This window comes from Sitophilus oryzae, unplaced genomic scaffold, assembly GCF_002938485.1.
Source record: "Sitophilus oryzae breed Bouriz unplaced genomic scaffold, Soryzae_2.0 scaffold_87_pilon_pilon, whole genome shotgun sequence".
Lineage (NCBI taxonomy): Eukaryota > Metazoa > Arthropoda > Insecta > Coleoptera > Curculionidae > Sitophilus > Sitophilus oryzae.
In genome coordinates, this window is record NW_022147505.1 from 274,243 (window position 1) to 294,535 (window position 20,293).

General features: G+C 32.8%; 1 protein-coding gene across 1 annotated transcript in view; it reads right to left on the reverse strand.

Moving 5' to 3' along the window:
- Positions 1–3,046: 3,046 nt before the first annotated feature.
- LOC115890496 (pancreatic triacylglycerol lipase-like) overlaps positions 3,047–20,293 on the reverse strand; it is an 85,537-nt gene continuing 68,290 nt past the window's right edge. The window contains exons 8-14 of the mRNA XM_030910743.1: positions 14,267–14,354; positions 14,028–14,139; positions 6,567–6,667; positions 6,310–6,510; positions 3,610–3,795; positions 3,411–3,552; positions 3,047–3,350 (exon numbers count right to left, since the gene is read on the reverse strand). Coding sequence (XP_030766603.1) covers positions 3,215–3,350; positions 3,411–3,552; positions 3,610–3,795; positions 6,310–6,510; positions 6,567–6,667; positions 14,028–14,139; positions 14,267–14,354 — 966 coding nt within the window. The 3' untranslated portion in view covers positions 3,047–3,214. The remainder of the gene's footprint in view (positions 3,351–3,410; positions 3,553–3,609; positions 3,796–6,309; positions 6,511–6,566; positions 6,668–14,027; positions 14,140–14,266; positions 14,355–20,293) is intronic.

Consider the following 20,293-nt stretch of genomic DNA (forward strand, 5'->3'; position numbering starts at 1 on the left):
TCATTAAAAATATTGAAATAGGGAATGAAAGGGAGTTTACTTTCTTTAAAATTTGGTTCTTAACTTTAGGAATATATACAGGGAAGCCATAATTTTTCAAATAGTTACTTTCTTTTGATTTACAAAATACGTTGGAAATGGTTTGTATCTTGAAAATTCAGATGTTCCCATTTTTAAGCTACTTGTATTAAAGTTTTTGATTTGGCGTTTCTTTACAAAAATATTTGATTATACAGCGTGAACCACAATTATACAGGATTGTACACGCTACTATTTTGTAGGAGAAATGTTTAAGGTTCCTTTCAATTTCTTGGAAATGTGAAGATGATATTAACTATTTTACGGTATTGCAATCATCAATGGCTGAATTTCAATTAATTTGCAGAAGTTATTTGCCTGTATACATTTCACAAGTTTCATATAATATTTAATAATATAGGTATGTATAAAGTATTGACACTATTTCATAGCTGCTTACTATAGCTTGACTTACACCGGGTGTTTTTCGAAAGTGGCTCACCCCTGTAACTTTTTCAAATAAAATAACAAGATTTGGTATGAGAGTATGTATATGACGCTTTGAATAAGAAGACTAAGGAAGGAGCATAATGCTATCCATGTATTCATGCATGGTGGGCGGAAAAAGCACTCTAGGGTGGGGATCCTTGACAGTTCTGTTTGACGATTCATTTGACACATTTGAATTTGATTTGAAATTTTGTAGTAAATTTTTTGTAAAAATTTTGTAGTAAACCGATCATTTATCAAATTCACTTAAATTAACTAAATTATATATTTTTCTTGCATTTTAGCTTTTATTTACTACTTGTCAAAGATCAGATGTCAAAGAATTTTGATACGTTAATTTGACTTACCTGCTTCAGTAGCGTATCGGATGTTTGTGTTAATAAATACTTATTACCTATAACTTATCTATTTTTATTAGAATTATATATTTTTATAACAATTTTAATAACTACCAACATTTATTCACAACGTAAAATAAAACAACAAATTATTGAGTCTACCCCACGTCAACCCTACATCATAGTTTTACATTTTTTAAATAAAATTAGAACGGCACTGATAAACCGGAATTTAAGTCGGCCATATTTGAGGCCCATCGCGGTGTACCTAAGGTTTTTGGATATGCTCCTTCCTTAGTCTTCTTATTTAAAGATATGACGTTATGTTAGTTTCGGTCACTTTCTGTTTCACCGGATATTACTACAAATTTTGATTTTTAAATGCTACCTCGGTATTTTTTTACTTTATTTGATAGAAATTGGCATTCTAAATAGAATAACATATCATTTGTACAACTTTTGACATTCTTAATTAAAAAAAATATTATTTTAAATTTCAATTTTTCAAATTTCAAATTTCTTAAATCACTAATTTTTAACCCTTAAGTAAACTAACACCCCGTCTCACAGACGCAAAGGACTAGCTGGACATATGACACTCCTCTCCTCTCCACTTCTAATTATCATCCAACTATGTAATTTCAATACGCATCAAAACAAGTTAAAGGCCGGCAGGGCAATTTGCGAAAGTGTGTAGTTTTCGAAATATTTTAGTTCAAACTGTCGATGCCGTCTGACAGACGGAGTGTTAGCGTTAGCGTAAGTTTTTTTTAAATTTGTGGAATGAATCAAGAACCTAGTAGCTCAAAACATGTAAAGTATGGCAAGAAAGATTACAAGGATACTCTTCTAAAGTGGTTTGAAGGACTGGCAGCGATAATAGCAAAATAGTGACAAAGAATCCGAATGTAGCGAAAATTTTGCCATAGAGAGCGATCATAATTCTGAATTCAAATTAGAAGGTAAAAAAAACGGTTTTTAACTAATATCTAATGGTATGTAGCTGTGTATGTTTTGATATAGGTGATGAAAATATGGATGTGAACGATCAGTAAACTAATATCGAAGAAAGTGAAGAGAACAATTTGTTTGGAATGCGCAAAAAAGTGTGTAGGGAACAAGCCCATCTTTAGGCATTGTCATTTTTTTATTCTTTATATTTTCTTTTGCTTTTTTGTGCTTAATAGATAGGTTTTTATATGCTAAATATAATAATCAATATATTTTTTCATTTTCCTTTCGCTTTTTTTTTCTATTTCGATGAGAAACAAAGATATGTCAAAAATCCAAAATTAGTACTTTTATTTCAAAAATATAAAACATGTTCGCATAATATAAGCATTAGATATTTTTTTCCTGTAGTTTTAATGCTAATGATTCACTCCACTTACAAAAAATCTGTTAGACACGAACAAAATATGAATTTTGTTTAATGCGTCTCTCAGACGGTCTGTTAGTATAGGCACGACTATTTCAATATGTTAGTACTTAAGGGTTAATCAAGGAGCCTTGAAATAATGTATTTGATCGTCTAATATGTTTCGTGTCTCTTCCTGGCCAGTTATAACATGCCTAAATCGTATTTTTAATCATAACTTAAATTTTTCAAATAGAAGGAGGGTGGCTCTTTAACACATTTCAAAAGAGTATTTTTTTACAAAAAATGTGGTACCTCATACTTGGCATTTCAATTCAAATTGTTATATTTCTTGTTGTGGCAAGTTGTGGCACAAAAATGAAATTTAAGGTACAAATGTTTTTAAGCGAAAATGTCAAAAGTTGGCATATGATATGGCATTGTATTCAACATTTTATTTTCTATCAATCAAAGTAAAAAATATCTAGGGCAAATATAGGTATTAGGTATACTCTATCTACTCTTTGCCTAGGATACCATTTATAAATCAAAAGTTGTAGTCATTTCAGGTAAAACGAGTGACCGAAATTAACCCAATATGTCAGTCAATCCTGATTTATGTCATATACTAACATACCAAATCTCGTTTTTTTTATCTGACAAAAAAAGGCGTAGAGGTGAGCTACTTTTGAAAAATACCCGGTATACCTGCTCATATTTAGTTCTCATTTATTAAGCAACACACACATTTGTATGCAACCTACATTATTCTTAACTGTTCTTTAAAAGAAAAGTCCAAAAAAGCTAAACTAGGATCGTCTTATTTTTATTTTACATAAATATTGTTCTTCTTGTGTCTTACACAAATTTAACCATTCACTTGTCCATATTTTGTAATATCACTCCAAGCAATCACAATATACTGTCTATTCCTTTTTACAGAGAACTCTCTTAAAAAACTTATATTCTCACTCTTGAAATTAAAGTCTTACTAGCTTCTATCACTTTTCTCTGATACACTCACAGCACACGAATCTAAGAAAGTTCCTCGTCCATTATTTGATATGTCCACATACTGTTTCTTGCCTTTGGAGCATAGCTTGTTCGTGAATTTGGCGTCACGCTTCCTAGAAACAATATTAAGTTTTAGTATGTTTTACTGTTGTGTAATTAAATCTACATCATACCCTCTTCCTGGTAGCTCAAGTTGATCTACCACCACGCTTTTGACGTACAAATGGTCGTTGCACCAAAACAAACACAGAGTCTTAGGTTCTAACACGTTCATATCATATACCCAGCTTAATTCCACTTTCCTAACATTGCCAGCTGAAAGAAAAATCATTTGGCAATTGTCGTAATGCGTTATAGTGCTATTCATTTTACCTAAGTCAATTGGATTTGCTACAATGGTAGTATAGGTGGATCCATGGGCTAACTTAGTCTCAGCAGGTGTTAGGTCTGCCTTGATAACTCCATTGGGACTGAACATAGAAGCCTTAATTCGGCCTTGGACCCAGTCTTCTGCGTAAACTGGTTTGGCTAATTCTACACTTACACGATATGCTTGCTCTGGAATCGAAATATTTTATTTATAATACAGGGTGGTCCGAACTGTATTCCGGAAACTTCGGCAGCATATAAAAATGCAGATAAAATAAGTAAAAAAGTTCGTATAAATGTATCTTCCAAAATGCTTAGTTTCGGAGATACAGGGCGAGAATTTTTCACTTTTATTTCGATTTTTTCCAAATAATTTTTGAAGTAAAGTCACTTTGGATGAAAATTGGTGTCTGGGAGTTTTTTGACATGAGAAATTTGATTTTGATGTCAATATGACTCCTATTTACTGGTTTGAAGAGTAATAACTTTTCGTCCGTACCTGTAAAAAACTACTGAGTAAAAAAATATACATTTACGACTTTTTTTAGGTAAAAAAGGTCTCTTGGTAAAAATCGCTACGAGTAATGGTTCTCGAGATATTTGAAATCGAAATTATCAATACCTGTCGTCATTGACAAATTAAACATGTTGGCAAATAGTTATTAGACTGAAATCATAAATTTGAAATGTTTTTGTGCCAAAAGTTCCACAGTAACTGTTTTATCATCATTTTTTCGCAGAAAAATTTATAATTAAAAAAATAAAAAAATCCCAAATTTATTATTTCAGTCAAATAACTATCAACTCAACGTGTTTATTTTTTGTCAATAATGACATGTATTGACTATTTCCATTCTAAATGTCTTGAGAACGGTTGCTCGTAGCGATTTTTACTAAGAGACATTTTTTACCTAAAAAGTCATGGAGATGTATATTTTTTCACTCAATAGTTTTATGCGTACTGACGAGAGAAAAGTTATTGCTCTTCAAAACAGTTAAAACACATGTAGGTGGCGCGGCATTCCCTACAAATAGGAGTCATACTGACATCAAAATCAAATTTATCATGTCAAAAAACTCCCAGACACCAATTTTCATCCAAATATTGACGTTACTTCAGAATTTATTGGAAAAAATCGAAATAAAAATGAAACTTCTACACCCTGTATCTTCGAAACTAAGCATTTTAGGACATATACACTTCTCCAATAAATTAACGCACCACAAAAAAATAACCAAAAGTTTAAGTTAAGTTTTTGTCAAAACCACTTATCCGGTTTGGACGATTTTTTTTTAGGTTATTCTTTCCACAATGTTGCTATACTAACTGTATTTTGATAGGAACCCTTTTTATACTAATACCGGGTGTAGCAATTATAACGTTACAGTTACAGTATCAAGTTAAAATTGAAATCACATTTTAGCCTCATCTTTTTTTACATTTTATTTTTTTATTTACTCCATTAGCTTCCTTATTACACGAGAAACAACATTTTATAGGATGACATAATTTAATATTGGTTTTAATTAACATTTTTCCATTTTACTCACTAAACTAAGTAGCAGGCTATGGAAAAACAAGGATTACCAGTAAATTTCAAATAGAGATGATAGTTTCTGTGCAAACTTGTAGACCATTAGTATCTCAGAGCTGAGTTTGAAGGGTCCGAGCTGTTACGAAACGTTGTCTTAATGTTGAGAGTTTTAAAAAACGTTCCTGGATCGGATTGGTTCTTCGATTCCTGCCTTGTCCCGGCCTGCGACAATTACTCCCAGTATCTCTATACCGTTGTATAACTCGTGAAATGGTTGAGTGAGTTACATTAAATCGTTCACCAATTCTTCGGTAGCTCCAACCTTCCTCAGACAATATTAATGCTTGAGCACATTCTTCGCCAGTAAGATTTCTTGTTTCACGTGCACGTTGCATATTTTTGATATAATAAAAGGACGAAAACGACTGACACTGACAACAAGCATCTCTATTTGACATTTACTGGTAATCCGTGTTTTTCCATAGCCTGCTACTTACTTTAGTGAGTAGAATGGAAAAATGTTAATTAAAACCAATATTAAATCATGTCATCCTATAAAATGTTGTTTCTCGTGTAATAAGGAAGCTAATGGAGTAAATAAAAAAATAAAATGTAAAAAAAGATGAGGCTAAAATGTGATTTCAATTTTAACTTGATACTGTAACTGATCAACTTTACAGGTGTAACAAATTTTATTAAAAAACACGTTATAATTGCTACAGCCGGTATTAGTATAAAAAGGGTTCCTATCAAAATACAGTTAGTATAGCAACATTGTGGAAAGAATAACCTATCATTCAAAAAAAAATCGTCCAAATCGGATAAGTGGTTTTGACAAAAACTTAACTTAACTTTTGGTTATTTTTTTGTGGTGCGTTAATTTATTGGGGAAGTGTATTTATATGAACTTTTTTACTTATTTTTATCTGCGAAATATACTATGGAAGTTTCCTGAATACAGTTCGGACCACCCTGTAGATATTGCCTCTGAAAAAATAGACTTAGATGTTTTATTTTAAAACTAAAAGATAAATAACACACGTATTGTACATATTTCTATTTTAATAACACACATATTGTACATATTTCTATTTTAGACATCTAGCTATGTATATAAGAAATATATTTGGAGAAACACTGAAAAATACTGTAAAAATTAATCACTTACGGCAAAAAGGATATTCCCTTCCTGTTGTAAGGAAATACTTATTTCCAACTGCTTCCTGTAGTTTTTCTTGAGGCTGTACCTCGTTTTCTAAAAACCCTAACGATGTATCAGCTTTGTACCCCATCACAGCACATGACATTCCTGGTTTGCAACCAAAACACTTGCCGGACATGAACTGCTTAAAACTGGAACACTGTCTACCTGTAATGCGTTTGAATTTTTGATATTTATATCGATTCATTGATTAAAAAACCTACCTATATAAGGACAATTTGTATTAATACTGTCGATAAAAAGTTTTATTGCTCTGACATGATTGCATGCAACTAAAACTCTAGAAGCCTCTTCCAGACCATCTCTAAAAATAAAAGATTTAAGAATGAATATAGAAAATTGCGAGGGGTAAACCGCAGAGGGAAAAATGTACACCGTAATTCCTTTTACTCAAATAATTCCTCAGAATTCCTCGTAATTCCTTCGGAATTCCTTGGAATTCCTTGGTCTTCAAGGTCAAGGTCAATCATTCAAGGTCTTCCTTAGAATTCCTTGGTACGAACTCGGTAACTCTTTCAGTCTGAATCAGCGTTGCCACCTCGGTTTCGCAGTTCCGCAATGAATTTTTTCGTGATTTTTATAAATGTCTAATGGCTCTATAAGTACTAGATCTAACAATAAAAAGTACTATTACGAGATTTACGTTTTTAGTTAAATTTTAGGATTAATAGGGATCATGAGGTGAAAATACTGGAAATATGTCGGCACTTACTTATTAAAATTAATTTTTCTCGGGATTTTTTGAAAATGATAGGTACCTAGTTGTATCTATAGGAAAGGAAATTAATAAAACTTCAGTTGCACGTCATAATACGATCACCAGTAAATTCCATAAGATTACGCATGGTGTCATTGATGAAATGCACCCAAAGTTGAATTAATTTCCCTATAGTATACCTAGGTATTATTCCGAGGAAATGAAAAAACAACTTTCTGAGTATAAAATGAGTGAATAAAAAAAATCTTATCAGGGTTTCTTTAAAATGGCGAAATCAGGGAGCGTTATAAGTAGATCTCTCGGGGTGGTTCTGCCGTACTATTGGAATATATTTTAGATATATAATCGAGAATACAATATTAAATTAAAAGAATATCTAACCTGTAGATATTTGATATTAGGAAATTTTGGAAGCGATTCGAAAACGAAAAACAGATAGTAAAAAATCGCCTGCAAAACGTTTTTCTTTAAATTCAGTACTACCTATTCTAGTATTCGTGGTCTACTAATGTTCGTTATTTTTTTTATAAAGTTGCTTGTAATTCCTCTTAATTCCTGTGGAATTCCTCTAAATTCCTAAGGAATTCCTTGGAATTCATCGGAATTCTTACGGAAATCATTGGAATTCCTCGTAATTCCATGGAATTTCTGTAGAATTCCTTCATAGTGTACACCATAATTCCTCTGCGGTTTACCCCTCGGAAAATTGTCTTATTCCTTTAGTTTCTGGTTTTATCTTTCCAGTTTTTCACAATTTAAAAAAAAAATATAGTCAAAATAGTCATGATATTATGCTGGGCAAGAGTCATGTACCTAATATTTAATTTATAGAAGGATCTTGCTTCTCATTTTTCCTAATGTTACCCGTCGAATAACAATTTTAAGTATCAAATAATATACAGGGTGTCCCAAAAATAAGTGCAAGTATTTTAAGGGGTGGTAGATCTCGATAAAAGAAACATGTTTTCTCTTTATCGGTTTTTAAATAAGTCCAAAACAACGGAGTTATTTTACTTTGAAAATTTCGAAAAAAAAATTTTTTGCTAAAATTTTGAGAACCACTGGATCTTTTCTGGATTTTCTTTCTTGCAAATTTAATCTAATACTTATGTTGCCATATTATCAAGAAATTATGTTTTTTAACTAAAATCTAAAAAAATTTCCAAAAAATTTTTCAAAAAATTTGGAATATTCAAATTTTTTTTTCGCGAAAAAAAATCATAGGCCTGTTTCTGCAATAATATACAGGGTGTTCCATTGAAAAAAATCATCACAATCCACTTACACTTTTTTGAGCCACCCTATAGAAGTTAAAATATTTTCCTGAAATATATCCGTGAACATACTTTAGGTTTACACTTTCAAAACAAAGTTCCCAAGTTTTTTATTCTAGGAGCTACAGATGCGCGACGCACTATTGTCGGACCCTTTGAATAAGAAGACTAAGGAAGGAGCATAATTGCTATCCATGTAGTCATGCATGGGGGGGCGGAAAAATGACTCTATGGTGGGGATCCTTGACAGTTCTGTTTGACGATTCATTTGACACATTTAAATTTGATTTGAAATTATTTAACACATTTATTTGACACATTTGAATTTGATTATTTATTATTTATTCTACTACTGATAGTTGTATAAAGGTAGTAAATCTAGATGGAAATTGTGGCAGAACTTAAATTAACAGTGACACTATCGCAATTTATCGAAAAAGACTATAAAATAGTTGGTTATACACTGAAAAAAATATTGTTCATAATATTAATGAACATTGATTATTAGGGTAATGAAGGGTAAGAGTACGCGTCGACCAAGAGTCCGCATTGCCCTTAGTTTAGACGCCCACTTGTAGATGGTGCTATAGACCCGATCGGTTATTCATTTTAGTGGTGTACGTTCAGAACAAACAAAATTTCTCTGTGTCTCAAGCGGCTGTCGCGCGGAAATCCAATAATTAAGAATTTTACCAGTTTTGATCTAGTTTTTTCGTGTAACTTGGTAGTGATTGAATAGTACCTGTTGCTTATTGTTCAATTTATGTAAGTATTATTAAAAACTAATGCTTTCGAGGTTTTGATCGATGTGTTAAGTTTATAGGTTATGTTGAAAAAAAAGTGTCCATGAGTTAATAAACAGAATTTCTGTGAGAAGGTTAAGAGTACAGTGTTCTAAGAGTACGCATGCGTACTCTTAGCTGGATGCGTGCTCTTAGCCTAATATGCGTACTTTTTACCTGTTAGAATTTTTATAGCACAGTTTTAAAGTATGTTTTATTATTTTAGATCGATATGGGTAAATATCGACGCAAGACTGATAGGAAGTTAATATTTACGGCAGAACTATTAGAACAAGTAAAGGAGAAACTGCTGCAAGGAATGAGTAAACGCTCAATAGCAGATTCAATCGGCGTACATGAAGCAACATTAACAAAAAGGCTAAAAGCAGAAACGGTGCCTACATCACTGGGTCGCTTCAAATTAGTTTTTACCCCAGAAATGGAAGAGGAACTGGCTATTTATTGTAGAGATTTAGATAAAACATTCTATGGGCTCACACTTAAGGCACTTGGTAACTTGGTTTTTGAGTATGCCGAAAGAAATAACTTAAACCACAGATTTAATAAAGAAAAAAAAGATCGGCCGGAAAAAGATTGGGTGTACTCATTTTGTAAGCGTCATAAACTTAGTTTACGTGTTCCAGAAAAAACAAGCCTTGCTCGCGCTGCTGGCTTTAATAGGCCTCAAGTAGAACTGTTTTTCAGAAACCTAAGACAAATCTTGAATGAGAAAAAAATACTGCGGCACCGTTTGTACAACATGGATGAATCAGGTATCCTAACCGTGCCCAACAAATTACCCAAGGTTGTAGCTCCCAGAGGGAAAAGAACTGTAGGAAAAATCGTTTCATCTGAGAGGGGCCAGTTAATAACTGCGGTGTGTTGTATGGGAGCAACTGGACAATACATTCCACCTGCACTGGTTTTTCCACGAAAGAGACTGAAAGCTGAGCTAACTGATAGAGCTCCAGCAGGGACACTCCAGCTTGTTTCAGACTCGGGATTCATCACTAGCGAGCTCTTCCTGAGATGGCTGGATCATTTTCAAACATTTTGCAAAAGCTCAGTTGAAGACCCAGTTTTACTCGTTTTAGATAATCATTCGAGCCATGTGAGTTTACAAGCAGTTATGAAATGTCGCGGGTTGGGTATTAACATGTTAAGTTTACCTCCCCATTGTAGCCACAAAATCCAGCCACTGGATAAAAATTTTTTCGGACCACTGAAAAGCGCTTATGCCCAAGAATGCGACAAATGGCATGTCAATAATCCGGGGCGACCAATTACTATGTTTCAAGTAGCTGAATTGTTCGCAAATGCCTACAGTAGAATAGCATCAATTGAAAGAGCGATAAAAGCTTTTTAAATATGCGGTATTTTTCCATATAATCCGCATGTGTTTTCGGAAGAAGAATTTGCACCCGCTACAGTGACAGATCAACCATTTCCAAACCAAAACTCCAGTGCAGATGAATACGACAGTGATGAAGATTTACCCTTATCAGTTCTTCAGCACAAACTGATGGAAAACATTCCGACAAAGACTATACTCTCAACACCTGTATCAAGGTCACAAAATTCACCGCCTTCACGCCACTAGAAAAGTTGGCCCACTCTCCACTGCCCTCAACATCTTCTCTCGGGAAAGCAAACACCATCACCAACACTAAGGGTACGAAATTCACCGCCTTCCACACCACCACAAAATTCGACCAACTTTATCTCGCCGAAATTAATAAAACCACTACCAAAAGCACTACCAAGAGCTGCCAATGCCCGCAAGAAGAAGAAGTCTGTACTGCTAACTGCGTCACCGTACAAATCTGAGTTAGAAGAGCTCCAAGCATGCAAGCAAGCCAAAACCCAAAAATTCAAACAGACGAAACGAAAGTATATGGACGAATTAAAGAGTCCGGAGTCTATAAAATCACAAAATCAAATCAGCAAAAAATCACTAAATTCACCTTCAAACCAAAAACAGATTTTGTGTCCGGTTTGCTATGAAATATATGAAGACCCCCCTGAAAGTGATTGAATTCAGTGCATGACATGTAAAAATTGGTTCCATGAGGACTGCACTGCTTACTCTGGATTAGGGTACTACATATGCCACATCTGTGATGATTCTGAAGATTGAGACAGTGTGCGTACTCTTAGAAGATCATATGCGTACTCTTAAACTGCAAATCTGCTAAGAGTACGCATTTACAGATGTGTCAAATTGTTTTTTTTTCTAATATACTTTTATGCTGTATTTCTTATTCCCGTGTGAAACATTTATTTAAAACCTTTAAGTTTATTATAATATTTTTAAATTGTTCTTAGCTTTCATATTTTGACTTATATAAACAGTTTACTGAGGATTGCGTATTCTTACCCTCCATTCCCCTAACTGTTGTTTCATTGGGACAATGATTTTTTTCATTAATATAATGATTTGTTAATCATAGATCGATGTCCGATTTATTAATACTACGAATCTAATTTCATCAATATAATGAAAATCTGGTTATTAAATTAATGTAAGGTTTTGATTAATATAATGAACGCGTTCATTGTACCAATGAACGCGTTCTTTATTTTAGTGCTGAAACTTTAATAAACAGATATTCATTATATTAATGTACTAAATCATTGATTAATGAGTTGTACATTGTGACAATGAACAATGTTATTAATACAACGAACACTACATTATATTAATGTACGCGGTTATTAATATCATGAATAAAATATTAGGGCTTAAATGTCCGCCATGTTGATCGGTTACTTTGGCACTTTAATAACGTCTGTGTGGTTGAGTTATTCAGTGAGGCTTTAGTTTCAATAGAGCGGTAAGTGTTCTCTTCAATATTTTAAATATTTTAAATAAAAGTCCTATCGTATTGTAGTTAATTTGTTGTGTTGTCAAATCAAATTCCGCTGTGTGAGATCTCTGGTGTGGGTATTCATTGAAACAGCGGTTTCCAAATATGTTTCAGAAGATAAAAAACAAAAAGAAGAAAAACATAGTAACAAGTCGAGGCATGGAACTGATTATGGTAAATTCTAATGTTCTTTTAATATTTGGCATTTTAATTATTTTGATATACGTCTTTTAGAACCTGAAGAAGATGTTGAGACCTGCCTTCAAGCCCTCAAATTCGACAATTTAACATCGCACCCACTTGATGCGACTTGGAAAGCTTGTTGCAAATTCGTCTAGATGTTATAAAATCTAAGGATACAGATAATATAATGAAGAAATGGTCTTTTTATAGAAATCCCTCAGGATATCGACTGGTAAATTGATTTTCTTATTATAATTTACCCTAAAATTAATAATAACATTACTATTCTCTTCGTCGATTCGATTTTTTTAATTTTTATATGCTATATCGAGTTTAATAAATTATTATTAGTTTATTGCATTTGTTTTTTATTAATAATCCCTAATGGAAAAATTTACTGTGCTCGTAAGTAAGTCGGCACTATTAGTAATTTTGTTACTTTGTAGCTAAGGGCTTGTTCAAATGGAAATCTAATTATAGTAGAATTATTTCAGGTAGTTGGCTGGGAAATGACTATCAATGACATTTCATATCAATGACAGCGATCTTCATCATCGATTATACGGTGTAACTAGAGTTACTAATAGTGTCGACTTTTAAATGTATAACTAAGTAGGTTATGAAATTATTTCATTGTATTAATGATAACGGTTCATTAATATAAGGATTTAGGTACATTATATTAATGAAATCTGTTCATTGTACCAATGAATGTGTTCTTCAAATTAATGAACACTGTTCATTGATTTAATGAACTTAAAGTTCATAGAGTTAATGAATTACTTTTCACTGTGCCAATGAAATCGTTCATCCGCTCAAAATTAATGATTTAATTCATTATATTAATGAACTTTTTCATTATATTTATGTCGACTTTTGGTTCAGTGTATAGCGTGCGGTAGATCTCGGCAAAAATCGAGTGAAATAATGGAACAACTTTTCGCTAGTAAGTGACTACATAATATACATACGTGTAGTAAACCGATCATTTATGAAATTCACTTAAATTAACTAATTATATATTTTTTCTTGCATTTTTGCTTTTATTTACTACTTGTCAAAGATTAGATGTCAAAGAACTTAGATATGTCAATTTGACTTACCTGCTTCACTACACGTATGTATATTATATAGTCACTTACTAGCGAAAAGTTGTTCCATTATTTCACTCAATTTTTGCCGAGATCTACCGCACGCTACACAACCAACTATTTTAGAGTCTTTTTCGATAAATCGCGATAGTGTCACTGTTAATTTAAGTTCTGCCACAATTTCCATCTAGATTAACTATCTTTATAAAACTATCAGTAGCAGAATAAATAATAAATAACATAAAATAAGCTCCGTAAAGACTGACAAATCCACAAAATTTCAAATCAAATTCAAATGTGTCAAATGAATCGTCAAACAGAACTGTCAAGGATCCCCACCCTAGAGTCCTTTTTCCGCCCGCCATGCATGAATACATGGATAGCATTATGCTCCTTCCTTAGTCTTCTTATTCAAAGCGATAAACGGAGGCATGCAAAAAATGCAATAAATTTAAAAACTGCGTTATTGTCTAACCAATCAAAGTCTTTAAATTCTACCAATAAAATTAATATCGTATCAACGTATCGTCGGACAACGGATGCATGAAAATCAAGCTTAATTAGTGGAAAAGTCAAAAGTTTGTTAACTTTTTCCAATAATTGAAAAGTACCACCACTAATTATGACGTTCTGAGTTGAAAACTTCTACGGCTGATTGAAACTACTAATTTATTCCACTGATTTCGAGGTTCTGAATGAAGCTTTACTTTTCAAATTGTCGCCCTGTTGTATAATTATTGCGTAATTACCTTATAAGAGTCAAAGGCACCAACGGCGTTTGAGTAATATCGCACCCGGGTTGCTCCTTCCCGTCGTTCGGATAGAAATCCAAATGGCCGCAAGGCTGCGACATTCCGTACCCTGCAAAAAAGGGAGTATGCATACCTATTAAGATAGGTATTGGAGAGGGTATTAGTGCAGTGCTATTCTAGAGTGATGGTTCTGAAAAGTGAATTGACAGTATGGATTAGCGAGTGGCAAATGTTACCTAAGAATATGATCCCTTTTCCGTCAGTGTGAATAACATCTACTAGCTCGGCATCTGACGGGTCCAGTCTTACATGGGAAGGCATTCCCTGTAAAAAAGTGGATGGTTAAATTGGTTTAGTAACTATTGGGTTTGGGTTTTTTTGCGAAAAAAAATGTTGAAAATTTTATATTTTTCTTGACATTTTCTGGAAAAAATTGAAAACTTTTGAGTACCGCTTGTTCGGTTTCCGGAAATTTGTTTCTAGTGCTTGCAGAAAATGCAATGTTGCCACCATTAGACACTATCCACATTCTGTATGTTTATCAGTTATAAGTTAAGATTTTTAAATTTCGACAAAAAAGATGTACCTAAATTAATTTTATTTATAGATTTTTTAATCTTATACATGGTCCGGCAATGGTGCGTCGGGCTTCTGTAGCTCCTAGAATAAAAAACTTGAGAATTTTGTTTAAGGGCAAACCTAAAGTATGTATGAGGATGTATTTCCGGAAAATATTTTAACTTTTATAGGGTGGCTCAAAAAAGTGTGTGTGGATCTGGATGTTTTTTTTAAATGGAACACCCTGTATATTATTGCATTTTTGGCTTCCTTTCAGATCACTTTACATAATCCTAAGATTACAGTTGAGGGTTGGAACCTTTGGTGTTACACAGCAAAATAAAAACACTAAATCACCACAATACACCAAAACACTTTTACTTTACACTAAACTCATCAAGAGTTTATAATCATCTGCTGATGATGCTAACATGGTTAGCGAAACGCACGTCCAGTGTAAAAGTAAAAGTGTTTTGGTGTATTGTGGTGATTTAGTGTTTTTATTTTGCGATAATCCTAAGATATGAGTAAATCTATTTTGATAGTTTCAGAGATATTAAAAAATAAATCAAAAATATATGTTATTCAACACTTCTTAAAAAAATATTAAAAATACATGAACTGTTCTGAAATCAAAACTATATTAGATATTTTCTTTAAAAGGTCTGTTCTTACTTTGCTATAAATATGGTAATCGTAAATCATATAGGATGTTCAATATTTTACGCCAAACTTTCAAAAATATTAAAATAATTTTTGTTCGTTTTTTTAAATGGAACACCCTGTATATTATTTTTTTATTTGATGGAGAATTAAAAAATTAACATTTTTTGTATTTAAAGTATTTCAAAATTTTTAATAGTTTTCCGGATACACGCAGTATTAATTTATATGGCGCTTTCAATGGTAAAATAGGAGAGAAAAATCATTGGGTGGCTTTGATAAAAATTTATTGTGGAAAATGCCATATGAAATACAAAAACTATTAAAAATTTTGAAATAATCTAAATGCAAAAAATGTTCATTTTTTAATTCTCCATCAACGTAGTTCATATTGTTCAATATGTTTTATTTAATAACTTATTTCTTTCATTCTGTATAATCTGCTTATTATGAAAGTTGAAGATTTTTCAACGATATCATTGGCAAACCGGCATCGCCGCGCATGGCCGCCTATTCCTCGAACATGATTGGCCAGAGTACGTCACAGGATTTGTTACCACGCGGTTGCCATGGCTTTTAGCCTTTCCTATTCGCTTGCTTTATCCCCAACTTCACGGTCTCTTCTGAAAAGAGTAGGAATATTGAATACTATTGAAATATCCAGTGGCGGTGTCATTTTTTTGATCATTATTACTTTATTTCATTATTTTATACCGGTTATCCTAAACTTTATTCCTATATTTTTAGTATATTTGATAGTTAAGTTGTGTTTTATTGTTTTGTTATCTTGTTATAATGTTTTTCGTTCGTAGTTTTTAATTATTAATATCAAGTTTGATCGTATATTTGTGTTTTAAAACGAATAAATTTGTTAAGGGTAAGACGCTACATAGTCAGACAAGAGAAATAATAGCTAATTTATATAGGTAAGTTAATAATAACGTGGATGAAATCTCATTTGGTGTATTTCCTTGTGTTCATAATAGGGTTTGCGATGAAGAAGCTACAGAGAGTTCGCTTGAGTTGCCGCTTAAACGTAAACTTGAGCGGATATTTCTTTATACCGGAGTTAGCGTATCGGCTATAAAAAAATTCACACAGAAGATAAAAAAAAGGCTAAAACTAACCCCGATAAAATGATATCCAGCTCTGGAAAGAAACGACCAAGTGAGACTGCTGTCGAAAAGCTCGACGACTTTTTCGAAGTGGTCAGGAATTTGATAAATAAATTTTATCTCGAATTCAAACTCGTCCCCACAATTAGAAAGCTTTTGCAAAAATTGCAGGAAGAATCGAATTTTCCTTTTGCAGGGAAATGCTTAGGGGGTTATTAAAATCAAATGAATTTTTTTGGCGTAAATATCAAAATAACAGATAATTATTAATGGAGCGGCCCATTATATTGCAGAGAGAGATTGCATTGCAAAAATATATACGCGAAATTCGAAAATATAGCCAAGTATTATCTATTTGGATGAAACATATGGGTAGACAATGACCTAACCTTTAAAAACTGCTGGCGGAGCGATACCATATCTGGTGTAATAGGCAATATTGGATCTACTAGTGAGTAAAATTATGTTTTGTTTGCGCTTCCAAAGTTAACTATTTTCAAGATTTTTTTGCTGGAAATAGTTATATCTAGAATTATGTATTATAGAAAAAAATATAGTTAGTACAGATATATAAATAAATATACCTCAAGACTCAGTCTTGATCATCTGCTGATGGCACACATGGTTAGCGAAACGTGCGTCCAGTGTAAAATTAAAAGTGTTTTGGTGGATTGTACTGATTTAGTGTTTTATTTTGCTGTGTAACACCAAAGGGTCCAACCCTCAGCTGTAATTATTTCTTCTATTATATTAACAACACAATAATAAAATGATTCAAAATATTTAAGGGAGCTTTAATAAAAGCTTTTAGTGTTTATCTGCTAACTCAACAGTAACGATTCAAACAGCATAAAGTTTTTTGAAAAAAATTATTAATCTGAGTATTATATTTATGATACACATTATTTTCATATAACACCGTACGCCCATGCCTACTTTATGAATAAAATTGGGCGTGTTTTGTTTACAACTGCATTCCCCTGCCGATACCCCGTAGCTACAGATCCGTTGGTCACACTTTAAGTATACTGCGACGTCTACTGTTTTAAATACCTTTTTTACAGTTTAGTAAACTGAAATAATATAAATAAGAATAATTTTCCCAGACTCAGCGCACCAGAATCCATAAAAATGCACATTTTGGTAAAATTATACGGGGTGTCCCAGTATTCCGTGGACATACAACTACTACGTATTTTTGAAATCAAAATGAGTTCTTGGATACAATTTACTTTTATACAAAAGTGCTTCGTTTGTCCGCTAGAGGGCATCAAACTCCAGATATTTTGAGAACCGTTATTCCCATTTGAATGAGATTTTGGGTGTCTATGTTTTGCTAAGTATGAAAAATTACTGGAAGGGTGAAAACTACCCCGACCCCTGCATAAATTTTAGTATAAATAATATTTTCCACCGACGGACGGCCGATTTTCTTTTCGTAAGATGGTCATTCTAGTATTTAATAGATTTTTTGTTTTTTATAAAAAACACGCCACCGTGCATACTTTTTGAGGAAAATATAATTAATAATAACAATAGCTGCCGTATATAGCCCCTAAAGCCTTGTGAGACGGCAAGGTACAGCTTGCCATACTACTACAGCCGTTCGGTATACAAGGAAGGTAATGTGGCTAGCATTACGCTTCAACCGCCTATTATTACCTCAGGATTGTGAATCCCAAGTACTCATTTAAGGCTGAGTCGACCTAGGTACCCAAACTATTTTTATTTTATTAAAAATAGTCGGCTGATGAAATGCCGGCTGTGGGATTCGAACCCACAACCTTTGAATTGGTAAAGGAGAGCTGTACCTCTACGCCACCGGGCACCTAGGAAAATAATTATTTAATTATTAATAATAATTATATATTATAAAATAATTATTTAATTAATAAATTAATAATTTATTTAATTATTTATTTCCGAAACTCACTTCCAAAAAATGGTTTTTATCGCATCACTATGGAGTTGCATAAAATTTATTATGTTCTAATAAAAAAAAGAAAATATGGAATTTTGTATTAGCATCACAAATTATATTTGACAATAAGCTTCATAAAAAAACTTAAAAAAATTAATTATTTTTAAATTAATTAACGTTCATTTTTATTTTTGATTGATGCCCTCTAACGGACAAACTAAGCACTTTTGTATAAAAATAAACTATGTGCAATTAACTTATTTTTATCCAAAAAATACGTAGTTGTTCTATGTCCACGGAATATTGGAACTCCCTGTAAATTTTGTAGATCTGCTTTGGAAAACTAAATTTTCCAAAAAAAAATTTACCAAAACTATGCACTGTAGCGTTATTTACAAGAGACAAAAAATATGGTAAATACTTTTTAGGGACCATTTTACGAAAAGGAAAACTGTCGGTGGAGTTATTTGTACAAAAATTTATTGTGGAGATGAGGATACCCAAGCAGCATTTGGACGTCGGGACAACGTTGTGTCACGCGACCAAACGTCGGGGCGCAACGTCGGCACAACCTCGTGCCAACCCTAGTCTGCACTAGTTTGGAGAATAATTTTTGGGTCGAAACGACGTTGGATACCGACGTTGGCTAGAAGCCTAATTTAGTACAATCTGCAACGTTGTTTAAAATCCTAATTCACAGAAATACAAAACTAATATGGCGTCTAAGTCGCGTTTTATCCTAAATTGGGATAATTATAGACATATGTCAGATGGCAGTGAAGGAAAACAAAACAAAAGTATTTAAGTGTGGAGGATGTTTGAAGATCATAATTATTGAAACACTTTAACCGACTCTGTAACTCGTTACCCAAGGCAAAAAGTTAAACGCAAACAACTTTATTGATAAATGTATTGTTTTTACTTTGAAAAATACTAATGGGCCTTAAAATTAAAAGAAGTTTTAAAAATTTTCTTGAATTTTTTTTAGTAAAATGAGAATAATTCATTCGCAGTCGAAAAAATTGTTTCCGCGTGTTTTTTAGGGTCAAATATTTCAAGTTAATGTATTCAAAAAGCAGGAATTGCTATTTTAGAAACGAAACATTTTCTTATTTAACAACATGGCGGCTTGCACTTTGTTGTTTTGGAGATTAAGATGGAGTAGTTCGAGTAGTCGCATACTGGTCTAATAAAGTCGCAGTTCGGCCTTAACAGGTAGTATACTAGTCGCAAGATTGCCTAATTTAGTCATCCTAGAGTCTCGCTTGTGCCGCCCTCTATAATCTAAATAAACGAGGGAGTGGATAAACTATCGGTAATATATGTCGATGTATATTTAAATTAGTTTTATATGTACCTTTCTTATGTCCCATTTTAATTAATTTTTTTTTTATAAAATCAAAAACAGCACTGAACTGTCTGACTGAACACAACAATGAAGTGAAAATTTAAGATTTAAGGTTATGGTTCAATACAGTTGCAAAAAGGTAGTAACCCGACGTCCTACCAACGTAAGAATAAGGAAATCTAAACAACGTTGGAATTAGTAAAACAGACGACGTTTGCATAACGTTGGAATAGGTCCTGAAACTGACGTCGGAAAACTCTATATTGTCCAACGTTGTAGCTACGTTCTAAAGATCACTTAAGCAAAAAAGGTTAGAAGACAACGTTTATTCGACGTCGCAGAAGCTTCTACTTTGCTGTAGTACAAGTCCAACGTCGGCACAACGTTATAAAAACGTTTAAATTTATTTTAATACCTAAGGTAGGGAGCTAACTATTTTTTGTAACTAATCCAACGTTGTGTTTAGTAAACATGTGGTCGCAAGTCGTGAAAATGCTACTTGGGTAGTTCACCATTCCCGTACTTTTTCTGGATTTTTGTGAAAGCCAAATGTTAAAGCAATTAGCAAAACATAGACACCTAAAACCTCATTCAAATCGGAATAACGGTTCTTAAAATATCTGAAAAAATGTGTTTGTTTTTTAAAGTTTTATGCCCT